This window comes from Coffea arabica, chromosome 10e (assembly GCF_036785885.1).
Source record: "Coffea arabica cultivar ET-39 chromosome 10e, Coffea Arabica ET-39 HiFi, whole genome shotgun sequence".
Classification (NCBI taxonomy): Eukaryota; Viridiplantae; Streptophyta; class Magnoliopsida; order Gentianales; family Rubiaceae; genus Coffea; species Coffea arabica.
The window spans coordinates 21,259,557-21,280,022 of record NC_092328.1 but is presented as its reverse complement, the minus strand read 5'-3'; the positions used below and the strand labels follow the sequence as shown (position 1 = coordinate 21,280,022).

The 20,466-nt window shown below is 36.8% G+C and overlaps 1 protein-coding gene across 1 annotated transcript; it reads right to left on the bottom strand.

Moving 5' to 3' along the window:
* Nucleotides 1–5,070: 5,070 nt before the first annotated feature.
* LOC113724383 (uncharacterized) lies at nt 5,071–13,409 on the bottom strand. The gene is made up of 6 exons (XM_072067069.1): nt 13,350–13,409; nt 13,058–13,261; nt 12,708–12,809; nt 12,283–12,570; nt 11,702–11,909; nt 5,071–5,222 (listed from the first exon to the last, which is right to left on the bottom strand). Exons 1-6 carry the CDS (start codon nt 13,407–13,409, stop codon nt 5,071–5,073), a joined length of 1,014 nt encoding a protein of 337 aa, XP_071923170.1.
* Between the last annotated feature and the right edge of the window lie 7,057 nt (nt 13,410–20,466).

Sequence of the window (20,466 nt, the reverse complement as noted above, 5' to 3'; positions counted from 1 at the left end):
GGGCAGGCAGTCCGCTAACCTCTTTGGTTCGCCTTAGGGGAAAGTGGGGCTGTCACAAGTCAACTAGCCATTGGTAGTGTCGGACGTCCGGTAGACCAACTTCTTGCGTCCGAACGTAGGCAGTGAGCTCAAGAAATCTTCTTGAATTATTTCGGACGTCTGATACCTTCAATGTATGCGTCCGAAGGTAGGAGGTGAAACTGAGAATTCTTCTTCAATTCTTTTCGGACGTCCGGTGCCTCCAAGGCTTTGCGTCCGAAGTGTCGCAACGCTGACGCAAAGCCTGTCGGACGTCCAGTGCTCTGATGATGTGCGTCTGATCGAGGTCAGTGAGTTTAGAAGGAATGACTCAATATCTTCGGACGTCCGAGGTAAAGTTCTTCATGCGTCCAAAGTTGCGCAAAGGTTGTCGGACGTCCGATCCAGTCTTCTTGTGCGTCCGACAGCAGCTTCAGCATCCTTTGTGCTTAATCTTTGAACCTGTTTTGCTCCATTTCTGAAAGGGTCTATTGAGAGAACATTAGTAACATCCATTTGTTTTGTAATCATCAAAAGCTATGGACTAAGATAAACAATCTCCCCCTTTTTGATGATGACAAAATAATGGATTGAGGAAAATAATTGGGGCACAACTCCCTCTTACTTGATGCATCCAAGGAGTGGATACTAATAATGTCCTCTCACATATAGATTACTGAACACTCCCCCTTAGAATGACTCCCCCTCACGTATAGATTATATATCCATTTTTCCCCCTTTTTGTCATCATTGAATCAACCAGAATCCAGTATCTGATACACATCATCAATATTTCCAGCAATATTAGAAGCCAAAACTATCAGCAATACTATCAATACTTATCAGCAAAACCAGAAGCCAAAACACAACATCATCAATATTGGCAATTGTCAATAGCAATCATTTATCCAATCAATATCAGAAATCAGAGGTTAGACTGAATTAAGCAACATTCATCCAAAAATCAGGGATAATCCACAAAAACAACATTCATTTGAAACATAAAAGATAACCAAATAGTTTTACAGACCAGCAGAAGAAGGGAAATAGAATTCTTAATACAGAACACAAGAAATGTTTAAAATGCAAAAGATGCCAAAAGCCTATTATGAACTACCATCCTAGTCATGAAGTGCATTTGCCTAGAAGTGCCTAAATGGTAATTTTGGACGATCCAGACCCCCTCCTTGCTAGGCGAAACTGAGCAGGATCCACTTCTTCCTCTTCAGTGTCCTCATCATCATCCTCTTTAGTTTCTTCTTCAGTTGTTGGAGCCTTTCCCTTGTCCTGTGGCTGAGAACTGGAGGCACGGTACTCTGGAGTAGTTTCAGTAGTTGGCTCAATTCTAGGCTCCTTTTGGTGTGCATTCTCATTGTCTTGAGGAATGGGAGGCACAAGCAGATTCCTTTTGTCAATGAAGGTGGTTTGTTGATCGGATGACATGGTCATCATCAGATCATCTTCAAGGAGTAGGATGTGTTGTTTGAGGTTTTCAAACAATGAAATTACCTCAGAGTTGGATGAAGATGACTTAGTGGCTGACTTTCTAGGATGGATAGTAAAGGGTGAGACAAACATGGACTGATCTCGAGGAGTTCTAGGGGTAACAGGAGTTTCATGAAAATTCTTTCTCCTAAACTCCGAAACAGTTTCCTTGTAGCACCAATGACTCTAAAAAAATTTCAGATTTTTTCTTTCAAAATAAGTCTTGGAGAAACTAGTTGATGCACTCTCTTTTGGTGATTTTCCAGTAAAGGGAATTTCAAGATGAGCAAAGGTAGGAGTCAGAAATTTTCATAGAAAAGTTTCCTACGGCTATTAGTGCTGATTTTGAGCAAAAATTTGCACATAACAAAGCCAAAATCAATTCTGATTTTTTCAAGAAAGCAATAGAACAGGTAAAGCTCCATTTTGTTGGCATCAGTCCTATGACCATCAGTAGGGACCAACATATTCGAAATTATGGAAAAGATGATCAAGTTTTGAGGATTGAGATCTTCCAATCTTGCCTCAGCAGGAGTATTAAAATGAGTTTGAAAATAAGTCATCAATTTAGCGACATGAAAATGATGATATGCAGAAGGAAATTCTTCATATGAAAAGAAGTTTTCAATTTTTCCTTTAAAATCATCTTCATTTTTGGTTTCCAAAACAGTGTTGACAACGTCAGGGTTCAACTCTATGTTAACAGAATTGACACGTGAAACTAGATCAGTATGTGATCTACCCTTCCTAAGGTTGGCAAAAAATTGATGAAGCATGTCAGGATAGTATGTGTTTGGAATGGTCAGAAAATGAGTCCATTTTTGAAATTCAAAAAATTTAAGAACTGGTTCAAGGTCAAACTTACGAAATTCGTATGGGATGATAGTCCTCTGAGTGATAAAGCCTTTCTGCGAGATCCATTCTAATCTCTCCCTGGCATCATCATCAATGAACTTGGGTAAGGGGGTTGGTTCCTCTGCAGTTTGAGCCTTAGGTTGCTCCCTAGCAGTTCGTTTCTTCTTTGCACTTCGCTGAGCAACGGTGCATCAGTCTGTCCACCAGATCTTGTTCTTGGTGACTTTCTCGTGGAAGTCACAGGGGCTTGCTGAACAGTAACATTTTGCTCATCAGCCTGCTATTCCTCACTTTGCTCAACAATAGGATCAGCAGTTTGCCTTTCCTTAGTTTGAGCAGTTCTTTTCCTTTTAGCGGACCTTTTTCCCTTTTTATTATGAGATTCCGTCACTATTCTGGGTGATTTCATGACGGATGCATCAGTATTAGTGGGCTGCTCCAGTTCTTCTTCACTATCACTGACTGGATGCTCTTCAGTTTCATGCTCCTCCATCTGCTCAACAGATGGCTCACCAGTTTGAACATTCTGCTTCTTCTTTGCAGACTGCTTCGTCTTTCCACCACGAGTTCCAGTTCCCTTTTTGGAAGATTTGGTGGAAGGTTCGACAATCTCAACATCTTCATCTCTAAGCCTGAAAGTGCGTCCGGCTCCAGTAGATCCTCCTCTTATTCTCACCATGATGCAATGCAGTGTGTTTTTGTTGTAGAGCGTAATGCAAATATGTATCAAATTGATTGAATGTGTAGTATGAACTACAATGGATACTTGAATCGTCCATAGAGAGTGAATTTTGAGAGGTTAGGGTTTCGGGTGAGAATTAGAATTTATGGAATAGTTGGCAGTTGGAGGGAGTTATGAGGGGTAATGAAGGGGCAATAGGAATATGATGGTGTTGGACAAATCAATTTCTTGGAACTTGTTCAGGAGAGAGACGAATTTGAATTTTGAAAATGGGAGAAGACGAAGAGTTGCGTCCGAAACAGCGGTAAGAATTATGAACTGAATGAAGGAAGGAACTATCTTATAAGTTGCAGTTTTTGAGTGTCGGACGGCCGAACGAAGTGAAGCGTCTGACACGACCGTCCGAACCAGAACTTTCTGGAAAACAGATCAAGAACACTGTTGGAAGTCCGTTTTAACACATCGGACGTCCGATAAAGAGTGACTAGAGAATTTTTAGAATATTTTTTTTGAGACGCCCAATTTTGTTCTCGAGGACACAAATTGATCCAGTGGTAAGGCTTTTGTGAGAATATCAGCAATTTGATCTTTTGAACAGACATATTGAACACAAATTTCACCCTTATGGACAAGATCGCGAATGAAATGATGCTTTATGTCTATGTGCTTTGTCCTAAAATATTGAATGAGATTTTTTGTCAAATTTATGGCACTAGTGTTATCACAATACATAGGCACACAATCATATATTAATCCAAAATCATTCAATGTATTTTTCATCCACAATAATTGAGCACAATAAGTTCCGGCGGCAACATATTCCGCTTCGGTTGTAGACAACGAAATAGCATTTTGTTTCTTGCTAAACCAAGATACTAGGCAATTTCCAAGAAAGTTACATATACCTGTTGTACTCTTTCTATCTATCCTACAACCACCAAAATCAGCATCCGAGAATCCACATAAAGGAAATTCATGACATTTAGGATACCATAGGCCAAAATTCAAGGTTTCTTTTAGGTATCTAAGAATTCTTTTTACCACATTCAAGTGAGATTCCTTTGGACAAGACTTCTTCATCCTTGTCAAGTTTGATAGATGTGCGCATAAGTGTTCCAACTTGATTTGAATCTTCCATTCCAAACCTTTTGAGCAGCTCCTTGGTGTATTTTGCTTGATTAATGAATGTTCCTTCTCGGGTTTGAACCACTTGGAGTCCAAGGAAGAAATTTAATTCTCCCATCATGCTCATCTCAAACTCTTTTTGCATAATTATGGAAAAATCCTTGCACATGCTCTCATTAGTAGCACCACATATAATATCATCCACATATATTTGCACAATTAAAAGATCACGTGAACTTTATTTAGTGAAAAGAGTAGTATCTACAATGCCTCTTTTAAAACCATTTTCAATCAAAAAAACCACTTAAGCGTTCATACCATGCCCTTGGAACTTGTTTTAATCCATACAAAGTTTTTTAGAGTTTAAACACATGATTAGGATAAATCGCATTTTCAAAACCAGGAGGTTGATCAACATATACTTCTTGATCAATAAAGCCATTTAAGAAAGCACTTTTAACATCCATTTGAAATAATTTAAAATTCTTGAAACATGCAAAGGCCAAAAACATCCTAATTGATTCTAGCCTAGCTACGGGTGCAAATGTTTCATCAAAATCTATTCCTTCTTTTTGAGCATATCCATTAACTACAAGTCTGGCCTTATTCCTTACTACCTCACCTTTGTCATTCATTTTGTTTCTAAAAACCCATTTTGTGCCAATGATAGGATGATCTTGAGGTCTTTCAACTAATGTCCAAACCTTGTTCCTTTCAAATTAATTTAGCTCATTTTCCATAGCTAAAATCCAGTTCTCATCTTTCAAGGCATCAACAACATTTTTGGGTTCAAAATGTGAGACTAATGTAAAATTATCCATCAATTGTTTAAAGGAGGAACGAGTTCTGACCTTTTCGAATGGATCACCAATGATGAGCTCCTTAAGATGATTTTGAACAAATTTTCAAGCTCTTGGAAGATTGTTAGGTGTACTAACATCTCTATCATTGTCTTCCAGTACTGGACTGTCTTGAAAATCATCTTCCTTTGAGTCATTTTCTGGTAAAGCAGTGTCTTGGTCATTGATTGTGAGCTTCTTTAGTCCTTCTTGAACACCTGCATCATCATCTTCACCACAACTTTTGAAAATATCACCATTAGATTCATCAAAAGTAATATGTATAGTTTCCTCTATAACCAGAGTCCTTCGATTGTAAACTCTAAAACCTCTCTTATTCTCACAATACTCCAAGAAAATTCCTTCACCTGATTTTTTATCAAACTTTCCAAGATGTTCCCTGATATTTAAAATGAAACATTTGCAACCAAAACTTTGAAGTATCCAACAATAGGCTTTTTATCAAACATCAACTCATAAGAGGTTTTGTTCAAGATTGGTCTTAAAAGAATTCTATTCATAGTATAGCAAGCTGTATTTATGGTTTCAGCCCAAAAATATTTTGGCAAATTGCACTCACTTAACATGGTTCTAGCAGCCTCTTGAAGTGTTCTATTCTTTCTTTCAACAACCCCATTTTGTTGGGGAACTCTTGCAATTGAAAATTCATATGTAATTCCATTGTTATCACAAAATTTTGGAAAGCCACAAAAATGAAATTCTGAGCCATTGTCACTTCTGATCTTGATGATTTCCAACCCAATCAGATTTTGAACCTTTACAAATAATGAAACAAAGTTTTTGAAGGCATCATCTTTGTGTGCAAGAAACATCACCCAAGTGTATCTAGAATAATCATCAACAACAACAAGGTAATATCTTTTGCCACCTAAACTAGTAGTTTGTGTAGGACCAAATAAATCAAAATGTAAAAGTTCCAAAGGTTTTGTGGTAGAAACACATTTCTTGGGTTTAAAAGAAACTTTGACTTGTTTTCCAAATTGACAAGTATCACAGATTTTATCTTTTTCAAATTTGATTTTTGGCAACCCTCTAACAAGTTCCTTTTTGAAAATCTCTTTTAACAAATCCATGTTGAAATGACAAAGCCTTCTATGCCACAACCAAGGGTCTTCATTTGCAACTTTAAGACATTTAAGACTAGAAGAATCAACATTTTTCAGAATAACTACATAAATGTCATTAACTCTTTTTCCTTTGAAGATAGTGTTGAACTTTGAGTCAAGAACAAGACATTCATGCTTTTTAAATAGCACAAACAGATTTCTATCACACAATTGACTAACACTTAACAAGTTATAGCTCAGATTGTCAACTAAAAGAACATTGTGAACAAAGGTTTGACCATTCTTACCAACATTACCAATTCCAACAGTTTTGGCTTTGTTATCATCTCTAAAAGTTACTTTTTCGCTTGCTTTTGGCTTGAGCTTGATGAATTGTGATGGATCACCAGTCATATGCCTTGAGCATCCACTATCTATGAACCATTTTGATTCCTTGATAATATTCACCAAGTTCACCTACACAAAAGTTCACAAAATAATATTTGGTACCTTTTACTTTTTGGGTCCTTGAGAGTTAGCATTATGCCTAACTATCCACATGCATTTCATACCATTTCTCATATTCTTCCTCACATAACAATTACTCTTCATGTGACCAATTTGACAACAAAAGCTGCACATAGTCAGTGAGTTGCTTACATGGACAGGTTTAACAAATTTGATTTGCCTTCACTTATAAATGGTAAATTCGTTTGCACTAGAATTCAACTTTTTCTCATGAATGTCAAAATGAGGTTTTGTATCATTCCTTTGAAAGCAATTTTGTTTCTTATGTTGAAACAACTGATTAAGATCACCCATTCTTCTTTTCAAACTCCCTTGTTCATTTTTGAGCATGTCACAGAAGTTTGTTTTTCTATCGAGTTCGGCATGTAAATCATTTTCAATTCTTTTCAGGTTTTCAGATTCTTGTTTTGTCGAAAAAGGTTTGCATTGTATTGAATCAGAAAATTGATCTTTTGTTTTAGTTCCTTGTTTCTAACATAGAATTCTTTCAAGCTATTATGCATTCTTTCCATAAAAGAATTAACATCATCATCAGATTCATCATCACTATCAGTTTGAGAGTTACAAGCAGTTACCTCTTCATCACCAATGGCCATGAAAGCCATTTGGGCAGATTCCTCTTCTTATTCAACTTCACCTTCTGAGTTGCAGTCATTCCAAGTGATCTGCAAGTTGTTAAACTTTGGTTTTCGTTCAATTTTTCCTTCTTTCTTTTTCTTCATTGGACACTCGCTCGCATAGTGTCCAGGTTGGCCGCACTCGAAGCATTTATCAGTTTGCTTCTTATTGAACTCTTGCTTCCCTTTGTTTCTTGAGTTGTTGAACTGATTTAGAGATGAATTGCTAGGTTCTCCTTTTCTGAATGTCCTCTTGTTGAGAATTCTCTTGAAACTTCTTGTGATGAGTGCAATATCACTGTTATCAACTTCCACATCATCTCCATCCAAGGAAGTTGAGTCATCTTCATCTTGCGAGGCTTTTAGAGCAATACTCTTTCTCACCTTTGCATCTTCTTCCTCCTGCACCTTGGACTTGAGTTTCAGCTCATAAGAAGTTAGAGAATTAACAAGTGATTCAATAGGCATGGAATTTAGATCTCTAGATTCTTCAATAGCAGTCACTTTACTCTCCCAATCCTTGGATAAAGCATTCAGAAATTTCCTGTTTTTCTCGCCTAGAGAACATTTCTTTTCCAGTACTTCTAAGTCCTTAATGAGATCATTGAATCTACAATACATCTTATCAATGTTTTCATGAGGTTCCATCTTAAAAGATTCATACTTAGTGACCAGAATAGATTTCTTTTGTTCTCTCACATTCTCACTCCCTTCATGGATTTCTCTAACTTTATCCCAAATCTCTTTTGCAGATCTACAGCCTTTGACTCTAATAGACTCATTTGAATCTAGAGCACTATATAACACATTCATAACCTTGGCATTCAAAGTGAGGTGGGTTCTATCATCACCAGTCAACTCATTTCTAGTTTTTGGTCTTGGTCTATGAGTGACTTCATCAACAATAGAGGCATCATATGGACCTTCATTGACAATAAACCACAACTCGATATCAATAGATTGTAAGAAGATAATCATCATTTCCTTCCAACTCACATAATTTGATCCATTGAACATTGGGGGTCTAGTGACGGATTGTCCTTCAAAAAACATGGCATTGTTGGTTGTCATTGTTACTCCAAAACCGATTGAGCTTAATCTCTAGGAGACCAAGCTCTGATACCAATTGTAAGGATCGAAGACAACCTAAGACGGGGGTGAATTAGGTAGTTTAAAAACTGGCCAAGTTGTGAGTCACTTTTTGAGTACTTGCCCTCTTTTTCTAAAAGACCACACAATAGAGCAATTGATGAGAAAGCACAAGTGCTTGTGAGTAGAAAAGATGAGCAATTTATATATCAAGACAGTAAGTAAAAGAGATAGAGTATCAAACCAAATACCAAACTCCTCTTGAGTTTGAATATCACTTTATAGAGCAAGTTTCTTCAAGTTGATCGACTTACAACCAATCTTTTGTGTACAAAGGAAGGATCACTTCCTCCTTGTCCTAAGCCACACTTGATCAAACAAGGAAGTTTTACTATCACTCGGATAACTCTCACAAAGCTACACTATTGAAGTAATTGAATCACACTAGAAAAAGCTTATCGAAAATTACACAACTAAGAGTACAAATCTTCTTTGAAGAGTATTTTCACACTAAAATCACTCTAGATCTCATGTAGTCTCAAAGTACAAAGTTACTTTTGAAGTGGTTGACTTTGTCCTATTTATATGGGACCAAAAAGTTCCTCAATTAATGCTTCCAAAGGATAGAAGGCAGTTGAAGAGTCAACTAGCCGTTGGTAGTGTCGGACGTCCGGTAGACCAACTTCTTGCGTCTGAACGTAGGCAGTGAGCTCAAGAAATTTTCTTGAATCATTTTGGACCTCCGATACCTTCAATGTATGCGTCCGAAGGTAGGAGGTGAAACTGAGAATTCTTCTTCAATTCTTTTCGGACGTCCGGTGCCTGCAAGGCTTTGCGTCCGAAGTGTCGCAACGCTTGTCGGACGTCCAGTGCTCTGACGATGTGCGTTCGATCGAGGTAAGTGAGCTTAGAGGGAATGACTCAATATCTTCGGACGTCCGAGGGTGAAGTTCTTCATGCGTCCGAAGTTGCGCAAAGGGTGTCGGACGTCCGATCCAGTCTTCTGGTGCGTCCGACAGCAGCTTCAGCATCCTTTGTGCTTAATCTTTGAACCTGTTTTGCTCCATTTCAGAAAGGGTCTATTGAGAGAGCATTAGTAACATCCATTTGTTTTGTAATCATAAAAAATTACGGACTAAGATAAACAGATTTTTGAAGAATTCATATTTACTGTTTTTCTTTAATAATTTTTAAAATTTTTTGGTAATTGGCTGGCATCGATTGAGCTGGTGTTCACCACTTATTGAGGTCTTTCCACAAGGACTCCGTGGATCACCATTGGAGCTTGGACAGCTTCATGTGGATTAAATCATCTAGCTATGTGTTTCTTCACAAAGTAAATAAACCTTCAATCGGTTGAGATAATTTTCTGCCACTACACTACATGGGTATTAATCAAAGATGATCAACTGGTTACAATAAAAAAATTTAAATTATCCATTGCATCTGCTCGTTTGATTCCTAACAAATAGTTGAGTGTCATTGGAGCATTGGATACAAGTCATGCTAGCTTTAGTTTTGTTAATATTACTTACATGTCAAATTAACAGTTACTACTAGCTATTTAGTATGAAGATTTCAATTCACTAGCATTATGCAAGGAGTTAAATTAGCAATTATTATTTTGTTACTTGGTTTACACTAATATCCTTATTAAACTATTTTGTTTTCTTCCCAAAACAAGAAAACCTTGGTTTGGTAGGACATGTAGTGAGTAGTGAGTTAACTAATACAGGTTTTTTCGGTGCCCAAAAATGATCTACATATTCCCTTAAATAATAATGATGATTATATTTTTTATGAAGAATTTGATACAAAGCCAGTACCTCCTAGATATTTTGATAATGAAATAGAATTTGATGATTCTAATTGGCACTATCCTTCTCCTTAAAATGGAAGAATGTCAAATATGTGATTCGATGTTGTTTCTTATTAAAGAATATGCATATCAATTACAACAATTAAATGAAAGAATTACATATTATCAAGAAAGGTGGCTTCATGTTACTTTGTATAATTGTAATCTAGTTACCTGTCATAATAGATACAAGATCTTAAGAGAAGCTGAACATGAAAAATATTTAATAACTAATAAATATGCACAACTAAACAAAGAATTTACAGCCTACTACAGAACGGAACACTTAGATAAACCATGAATAACTCAGAAAGAATAACATATTGCCAAGAATGTCAAAAATTTATTAGTAAAAATCTAGTAGCCAAAGCTAAAATAAATAAGGTAAGACATCTTATTGTTAAATATTCCTTTGACGAAATAATATTAGAAGCATTAAATATATTATTACATATTGAAAAAAGAAACTTAGAAAAGATTCTTTCAAATGGAAATTTACATTTAGTAAGAATGCATACATGAATTCAGATAACTACAAAATACACTACAAGAAAAATTATATTTGGAGGCACAACAAAATGATGCAATAGCGAACTTTTAGAGGCACTTAGACTATTGAGGCGCACACATCAAATGTCTACTAAACTACCCATTTGGAAAAGGTTGGAGGCATTTTTTAACGCCATGTTTAATGAATTTGATGCATTCACAATTGCCATGATAGAAATTGCAAATAGGCACACACCAATGTCTGTAAAGATGCACTATAAAGGCACTTTACTTGGTATCATTTTTGTCCTTTTTAGGACACTTGTACCTGTTGCCAAAAGGTAATTGTCTAGGCACAATGAAGTGTATTATATACATTAATGGAGGCAGTTTACAGTGTAGTGTTTACCTATCTTTCAAGGCATTTTCTACCATTGTAAAAGGAATCTCCAAACACTCAAAAAGTGTCACGATATGTGGTTTTACTAGGTGCATTAGTTTCAATGTAGGCATTGGCAAGTGCCTCAATAGATGTCTTTTTTTTTGGTACAATTTTCATCCAAATTTTCTACGCTAATATCCTAATACAATACGCCAAACACATAATATGCAATAGTAAGACAGCCACTATGCCAAAGAATATAAATCTGCTTGAAAGCAAAAAACTAGTGACATCCTAAATAAAGCAAAAAGTTCCACAAATCTGAAGTTAATTCAAAAACTAGCATTAATGCTTCTTTAAACAAAAGGCTGCCATCCAACTCTTGCAATAGAATCCAGCAACATCCTCAAGAACACAAAATATTCCACAAATTTGAAGTTAACTCAAAAACTAGCATTGTTCTCTATACAAAAGGCTGCTGTCCAACTCTTGCTTCCCTAAACAAAAGGCTGCTGTCAATCCTCATGAATCTTCACCTATAAAATTAGTAGATTAAGTAAGAACGCCACTTCATTATCCATCCAACTTACAAATATTTGTTAAGAAAAAAACTTGAACAATCTTGTGTCAAAGTATATCAATTTCAGTGGCCAAGCAATCGGTGCACCAAGTGCATCTTCAATTGTTTGCAATAGCCCGTAAGGCCTAATCAATTGTTCATTGCGTTCCACCACAATTTGTACTAGTATTTCACACCAACATGGTCCTAATGGTTGTCCGCCAACAACTTTAGAAGGATCAATTCCTTGGAGGCGACCAATAGCTAGACATTTTGTTGGATCAAACAAACTGAAAATATCCACCCAATCACCTTCCTACAAGATAATTTGAAGTCATAGAATTGAATTAGGTAGATTTATTTTTAAAAAATTTGGTAGAGTTTCCCTTGCATTATGAGCATTTCTCCAATTTTCAGCAATAAAACTTAATAACCATGACTTTACTAAGTTGAAATTACCATGTTATACTATTCAACATAACCAAACAAAATAGCAGTTTAATGAATCAACAAGTTTCAAACAACAAAAGTGAGTATCCTCATATGGTATAATCACAATAAATTCTTGAAAAAAATCATGAACATACTTGAAGAGAATGAACACCAATAGGTGATTTTGAAACATGATTAGAGGACGTTAAATTTATCGAGCCACCAGTTTTTGAGCCACTACTTTGCTGCTAACACACCATTGCTTTGAGCTCTGCAAGTTCTTTGGCTTGGTCTTTCAGCTGCTGATCTTGCTCAGCAAATTTATCTTCCATCTTAGAAATTGCTGCCTTTTGCTCCATAACGATACGCTGACAAGTGTTGCGACTAGGTACGTTACCCCATTTGTCTGATGGTGTCACACCTAGACCATACATGCGCACACGCCCATTGTTATCTTCCCCAAATACTTGGGCAAATGCATCATTACGACCAACATCATCATTAGAACCAGGGGGAAGTTGGCTAACTTTTTCCTTCAAAGCTTGCTGTATTCAAAATCCAGAAAAAGTTCAATATTACTAAAATCGATTATCTTACATCAATGAAGATAAAATCAGTCTTAAGTTAGTAGACAATTTAAGTCATTTAGAGTACTAATTTCATCAACCAATTAGCAACTTACTAATGTAGCTGTAACGTCATCATTTCCCGGGTTTCCGTTTGAGTCAGTATAACAGTGTTCGAACATGTCAACTCGTGATGGGAGATGACCTAATTTTTTCATCTATAGAAAATGAAGTCTTCATAAGACCACTAGGTGATACAAGAAAAAACTAAATGAAACTAAAAGGTTAAAAAGATTTACCAATTCTTTCGAATTTGAGCATACGATTTCTTCCCTGTCTTATGATTCATTGTTTTCTTAGCCGACTCATCTTATTCTTCTCTCTGGTATTCTGAAATTATAGAAAAATAGTGGAACCTTATAATCTCAACATAGTGGTTGATATTTAATAGTTAAAATAGTTATACATTTGTTTCCTCTAAGCTCCAATAAGCCAGAAGATTTCTCCACTGATCTTTCAAGATCTGCTGATCCCTATTGTTAATTTGACTCTCAATGGATTCATTTGGATTGTAATATTTTGCCTTTAAAGCTGATTTCCAATTTCTCCATTTTTTGCCGATAGATTTCAAAGTCCAGAAATCTGCACTTGGAGGAAGACGAAATTTTTCCTACAATAACACCTCAAATAGCTAGATCCATATTTTTGTCATATAAAGGGTACAGATGTATATTTGCATCAAGAAAAATGTGCATTACCTTCACCAGTACAAGCATGTCTTGCTTCTTATCATTTGTCATTTCACGCCAATCTGTCATATCTAGAGGAGCATACTTTCCATTTCTTGCTATATTGTTCCTAAGAACTCAGTAAATTTGGACTTGTTCTTGCCAACAGGCTGACCATCCTTATCAAATCTAACTTTGTACCGATGACAACTACTAGGTTTACCCCATATTTCTGTCATATATGTTGGCCCTCTAGTTTTTCTTGGTGAATTTTCATCTGCATTTTCTTCATCTATAACCATGAAATATGACCCCGGTGAATTTCATTACCAAAAGAACTAGTAGAACTAAAAGTTTTGAAATTGGATCTCAAGAATGAAAATCAGAACTTAGCATGACTTATTAGAGATGTACCTGTAGAGTTAGGCTCCTCAATGTGAATATGATTTTCAGCTATATCCTCATGTTGATCAACAAGTGTATTTCCAGTAATCTTCTGTCTTTTAGTCCTTGCCATTCCTACAAATGAAAACATTTAACAAATAAAAGAACCAAATGCAAAAAGGATAGCAAAATCTCAAACGAATATGATAATAGCAAGGCTACAACTAGACTGAAAATTTTCATCTACTAACAAATCAATTTTAAAGTGCAAGTAGGTAGGTTAAAACAGAAATTTTAAAATAGACACAACAAGGATAATCTGAATTTGCATCTACAAAATAATGCATGTGAAATTGCAACCATGTTTATAGTTACAACTTTTACAGTTTTAATAGCAGAAACTAAACATTTCAACAATTCAGGCTAGTGGAGTATTTCATCTCCATCATCTTCTCGAACCCATCGAATGTCTTCATTCTCATTGTCCATTTGAGTTACTGAGGTAATTGTGCTCTGCAAATACATCTCAGTATCACATACGGGGTCCATCATAAACTAATTCCTAGGAGATGTAGCAACAACAACACTCCAGCCTTCAGCTAAGGGTCTTCAACATAAAAAACTTGTGAAACTTGGGCTGCTATCACATATGGCTCAGGGTGAGGCTTTACATTCTTGAAGTTGGCCAATGTGAATTCATCCTCATCTTGTTTTAATCTTTTGCCTTTTGATATCCAATCACATTCAAATAAGGTGACAGTTCGGCCTTCAGTGTAATTTAACTCAAGGATATTCGTCAAAATACCATAGTAAGCCATGTCACTTAAAATTGGATTATTATCTTTAGTACTCGAAAAGCTTGATGTTGTTGCATTGTGTGATAGCCCCACTTCCCCCTAAGGCGAACCAAAGGGTTCGGCGGGCCGCTTGCCCAACTCTCGCCGGGACTCAGTCGTTCGCTAAAGTCCTCCAATAGATTACAATATAAATTTCAAATATTACATCAAATTCTCCAATAATTACATGTCATAAGCGAAGCGGAAACAATTCCCAACTATATATAAAATGATTCCAAATCCAAACTGTACAAGATATATGCCATCCAGCCACGTGAATAAGTACTACAATTCTTCCTTTGCCACGAGCCCTGTGGAGGGGAATAAAATAGTTTTGGGGTGAGCTAAAAGCTCAGTGAGTAACCAGTAAAATCAGTAATCAAATATATTTCATAATAATGCATTTCGATGATGTCATGATTCCAAGAACAAATATACGTATTGTTGCTCTCGTGAGCCAGTGAAATCATTGCACTTAAACATCCAACGCTCAAATAGATCAGATAACAGATAAACAGGAATGAGGAGCCATCGTGCTCCAAATAACTAGTAAACAGATAGTGGAGACGTTGGATCTAAGCACACGAATTTCCAAGAACTCATTTGAGCCAAATCATGTTATGGACTCACATGTGCGCACACATGATATGCAATTGAGTAAAAATGCAAGAAAACATTCAAAAGTAACTTTGCAATAGTTTTGGAGATCACTCACCAACCACGGCTCATAATCCTCATCCATCGTAGACAGTTTCCTCGATCAAGTCCAAGGCCTTCAACTCAAACTCAAAGCCATCAAATGCTTTCATAGATCGGATAGCATTTCCCCTACATTTCCTTACTTTTCCATCCTACAAGCAACACCATTTCATCTCAAATCAATCACATACACATCATAGACTATCAAATACACCTTTCGGCACAATATCCATAACTGAACCTACACTTATCAGATTGAAACGAATCTTATGAAGTTTCGAAGCCAAGGCATAACCCTACATTTCTTATGAAGACCTCCAAAGCCAAATTGTGAGGACCCGTAATTTTCTTAATTTCTAGGTTTTAATTTCTTTTAATTATACGTTTTTCCCACCTTTTCTTTATTCGAAAAATTGTGCAAATAAATTTTATGAGTAAATATAGCTTTTAAATGATTTTTCTAGTATCGGTTAGTTTTTGAGAAATTAAGAGCGTATATTGGACGTGGGACCCGCTAGTGCGGAATGTTCGGTAAAATTCGGCCAACTAGATTAAGTTTTGAATACTGGAGTTAATTTACCGGGTGTTAAGAGATAAGTAGAGGTTGCAATTTGGATTGATATGAGAAAGACAAGTTAGGTAGATATTTAATAAAAGGTGACAAGTGTCACCATAAGAGTAAGTCTTGCCATTTGACCACTATTCATGCCTTTACCAAATTAATATCAAAATTGACCAAAAACTCACCATTTGTTTCTCTTCTTGGCCGACTTCTTTCAAGCACAAAGGAAAGAAAACTCTTCACAATTTTGGTCTCCAACCTTGCTCAATCTCCAACTTCAACCGGTTAATTTGTAATTGCTCCATAAAACTCCTCCACTTAGTGATTTTGAGGTGATTGGTGAAGTTATTTGGAAAGTTAAGGTGACCACTAGCTCTCTCTCTCTCTTGCTTTAAAGGTGAGTTGTGAAGAACCACCCTCCTCCCTTAATTGATGCTTAAATCATGCTTAGTGGTTGTATGAGATGCAAATTTAGGGGTTATTTCTTGATTTGTGGTTGAAATGATGAAGTTTTATTATTTTTGGGGATTTTTCTGTTTTAATATAAGCATGATTGTGTGGCTATCTATGATGATTGGAAATGATGTTTAATGATTCTAGAAGGTGGAAAAAGTGATTAATTGCAACCAATTTCTGGTTTGGAAGACATTTCAGAAAACTAGGGTTCTTGAGGGAGCATTCTGTCCGAATTTTTAGGTCCTAGATAGAGGCCGAATTGGCCTTAGATCAAAACATGAAAGTTGTAGGGAATGACATTTTAGAGGTGCCTACAAAATTTCAGGTCAATCGGAGTAGTGTATAATGAGATAAGTCGAAATTATTATTGCTGTTCTGGTTTTACCCGAAATTGAGAACTGCGCCTGTAATTGGTTGTGTTGGCTGGAATTGCTTCCTAATTGGTTGTTGAGGCCTTCTGATGAAATTTATCCCTGTTTCTTAGCTTTCATATGGTTTTGGAATTTCTGGATTTGGACTTGGAGAGCCTGAGTTATGATGTTTCCGCTAGAATGCGTTTTGGTGAATCTGTTTTACGTTGTTGATGTAGTATCTTGCATTTTTGATCTGTTTGCACTCAAAACTGGGTTGAGTGACCTTCTGTGATGTTGTATCCCTGTCTTTTAGCTTCGAGATGGTGGGTCTTTCACCCTCATCCGATAATCGTAGTGAAATTTGTGCCATTACCGCAAAATGAGGACAAAAACTATTTTTTTCAGGGCCAAAGCTAGTTACATTTCCGAAATTTTTGGTTTCCTTTAATGTTTGTATATGCTTATTGTGACGCCCCGAAAAAAAAATGAGTTTGAGAACCCGGAAATTTTCTAATTTTCTAGGGTTTTATTTATTTAATGGCTTGTTTTCTGCGTTTTCTTTAGTAGGGAAATTTTCTAGATATTTTTAAGGAGCAGATATAGTTTTGGGATGATTTTTCTAGTATCAAATAGGTTTTGAGAAATTAAGAGTATATATCGGACGTGGGACCCACTAGTGCGAAAAGTTCGGAAAATTTCGGCCAATTAGGTTAAATTCCAGATACTGTGTAAAATTTATCGGGTGTTAAGAGATAAGTAGAGTGTGTGAAATGATTGATGTGAGAGAGAAAAGAAAGGATAGGAATGCATTAATGGAGTGCCACGTGTCACTTGGTGATTGGTTTTGACTTAAGAACACTATTCATTTTTTTTTACTTTTGACCAAAATTGGTTAAATATCTAAAATTTTCACAAAAAAATCACCATTTTCTTTCACCTTGTGGCCGGCCCTCTCTCTTGCCAAGAAGGAAGAAAACTTCTTCAATCTTCAAGCTTTCCACTAGCTCAAATCATCCAAATCAATCACACAAACTAGTTTCCACTCCATACAATCTTTCCATTTAGTGTTAGTGGTGAGTTTGGTGAAGTTTTTGGAAGAGCTAAGGTGGTCTACAACTCCTCTTCTCTTGTTTACTAGGTAAGTGATGATTGAACATCCTCTTATATCTAATGATGCTTATTTTGTGCCTAATGGTGGCTTGAGTGATGGAATGTGTGATTTATTTCTTGATTTGAGTTGATTTGGTGAAGTTTTTATATTTTTGAGGAATTTTCAGGTTTAATATGAATGTGATGTTGTGGTTGTTTATGATGGTTGGTAATAAGGGGTTATGACTCTAGTGGATGTGTATGATAGGAAATTGCAACCAATTTTGGGTTTGGATTGAATTGTGAAAAGTTAGGGTTTCATAACCCCCTTTTCTGTCCGGTTTTGGATCATATGGTTAGAGGCAGAATTGGCATTTTCTTAAAACATTAAAGTTGTAGGTATTCATGTTTTTGAGGTGTCTGTAAAATTTCAGGGCAATTGGAGTAGTGTCGAATGAGATATGTCGATTTTACTGTTGCTGTTCTGGGTTGATCAGAATGTGCGAACTGCGCTTGTAATCGTCTGTTTTGACTGGAATTGTTTTGGATTTGGATGTTGGTGTCTTCTGATGAAATGTAGCTTGATGTCTTAGCTACCGTATTCCTTTGGAATCAATGCATTTGGACCTGTATAGACTGAGTTGGACTAATTACAGCATAGTGTGATTTGTAAACCTGCAATTACGGTTCAGGTTTGGTATTCTGCATATTTGACCTAGTTGTGCTAGGATTTGGACTGAGTGGCCTTCTACATTGTTGTATCCTTGTCTTTTAGCTTCGAAACGGTGGGTCTTGCACCTTCATCCGACCATCGTAGTTCCTTTGGTGCCATTACCGTAAAAGGACGTCAAAACTGTTTTTCTGGTTTTGAGCTTAACTTTCATTTCCGGACTTTTCCCTAGCTTGACTGGTACTACTTGGAGCTTGCTGAATGGCTATTGGATGACCTTGTTGTTGTGTGTGTACCTTTGGGTTGAATGAGAAATATAATGAAGCCGTGATGGCTGGAAAAGTTAGCAAATTCAGGGGAAGTGCTGTCCGAACTTTGAAGGGATTTGTTTGCATTGAGTTTGTGATCTAAGACTTGAATTTGAGCAAGGCAATGCTATATGATGGATGGTTTCAGAGCCGTGGAGGTGAGTGACCTCAAACTCTTTCTAAAATTATTTATGAACCGTTTCTTGCATTATTGACTTTTGAACTGTTTCCAAATTTACTCTTGAACCGCTTTCCCGCATTATTTACTTTTGAGCTGTTTTCAAAGTTAATTTTGGAACTGTTTTCTTACATATCATGCGTGCTTGCATATCCGTGTCTTGTTATTATTGATTTTGCTTTCAATGATTGCTAAACGAGTTTTCGAGGCGAGTGTGTACTTTATCGCACTTAGCCTAAGTGATTGTGAAATTTTAATGATTGAGCGATTGAAATGTTAATTGTGCATGAATGTAAGCCTTTTGGGCTGAACTGGCCATTGCCCATTGTTACCGGTCGTCTCGAGCCAGAAGCGGACTCGGTCGGGCGACTAGGAACTTGGGCGAACGTTTCGGTATACTCGAGTATTACCTTGTAGGTTGGTGGTGCCTGGCCAAAAGCCAGGGACGGGGTGAATGAATGAACGAATGAAACCAAATGCAATGAAATGACAGGAGAACGAATGTATCCTTTTCATGAATGTTACTATCGCTTTCCATTGTAAATGTTTCTTGAATTATTGATACTCCATATTGAAATGACATTATTGAAATGAACGATTGTGAAATTGATTTGATAACTGATTTTACTGGTTACTCGCTGAGCTTCTAGCTCACCCCAAAATGTTTTATTCCCCTCCACAGGGCTCAAGGCGAAGGAAGGGCTTGTAGTGTGTATTCGTGGATTATCTCATGTATGGATTGAAATTGGATTTCCTTTTGTGTACTGGTTCATATTGGGATTGTATTGAATGTTTAGAATTGATTGGATGTGTAATAGTCTAGTTTTGGACTTCCTCCTGTATAATAGTTGGTATCAAGGATCAGAGTGGCGCTGTGGAAGCGTGGACGCTTCGCTTTTGATATGTAAAGTTTGGGAACCTTTGATTTATATTTGATATATATATATCTTGAAATTCATTTGAGGACTTTAGTGAACGACTGAGTCCCGGCGAGAGCCGGGCAGGCGGCCCGCCGAACCCTCTGGTTCGCCTTAGGGGGAGGTGGGGTCGTGACAGTTGGTATCAGAGCCATATGCCGACAGTTGGGACTTTAAGTCCTTCGTCTGGAAAAGCCCCGAGCCTCTCGTTCGTGAAGAGTCACGAAGCGAAACTCTCCGTAGGGGATGCCCGCGTGCGGGTGGCAAGCTGATAGGTACCCCGTGATGTGACCCTGAGAACTGTCACTGTTGGTATCAGAGCTTAGGCTTCAGATCTCTGTAGTGTATCCTAGGCTTGAAGTTTAGGATGCCGGACTGTGGGTTTGATTTGACTCTTGAGAGATTTTTGCGGGATGTCTTGACTTGATTGGTACAAGATGGAATGTCGAGGACGACATTCTTTTAAGGAGGGGAGATTGTGACGCCCTGAAAAAAAAATGAGTTTGAGAACCCGGAAATTTTCTAATTTTCTAGGGTTTTATTTATTTAATGGCTTGTTTTCTGCGTTTTCTTTAGTAGGGAAATTTTCTAGATATTTTTAAGGAGCAGATATAGTTTTGGGATGATTTTTCTAGTATCAAATAGGTTTTGAGAAATTAAGAGTATATATCGGACGTGGGACCCACTAGTGCGAA

Excerpts from the sequence above, each read along its gene's own strand:
- LOC113724383 (XM_072067069.1), bottom strand. The coding sequence starts at position 13,409 with ATGACAGATTGGCGTGAAATGACAAATGATAAGAAGCAAGACATGCTT. Across the intron at positions 12,571-12,707 it reads ATGACGTTACAGCTACATTA|CAAGCTTTGAAGGAAAAAGT; the intron begins GTAAGTTGCTAA and ends TTTTGAATACAG. Across the intron at positions 11,910-12,282 it reads TTGCAGAGCTCAAAGCAATG|GAAGGTGATTGGGTGGATAT; the intron begins GTGTGTTAGCAG and ends ATTATCTTGTAG.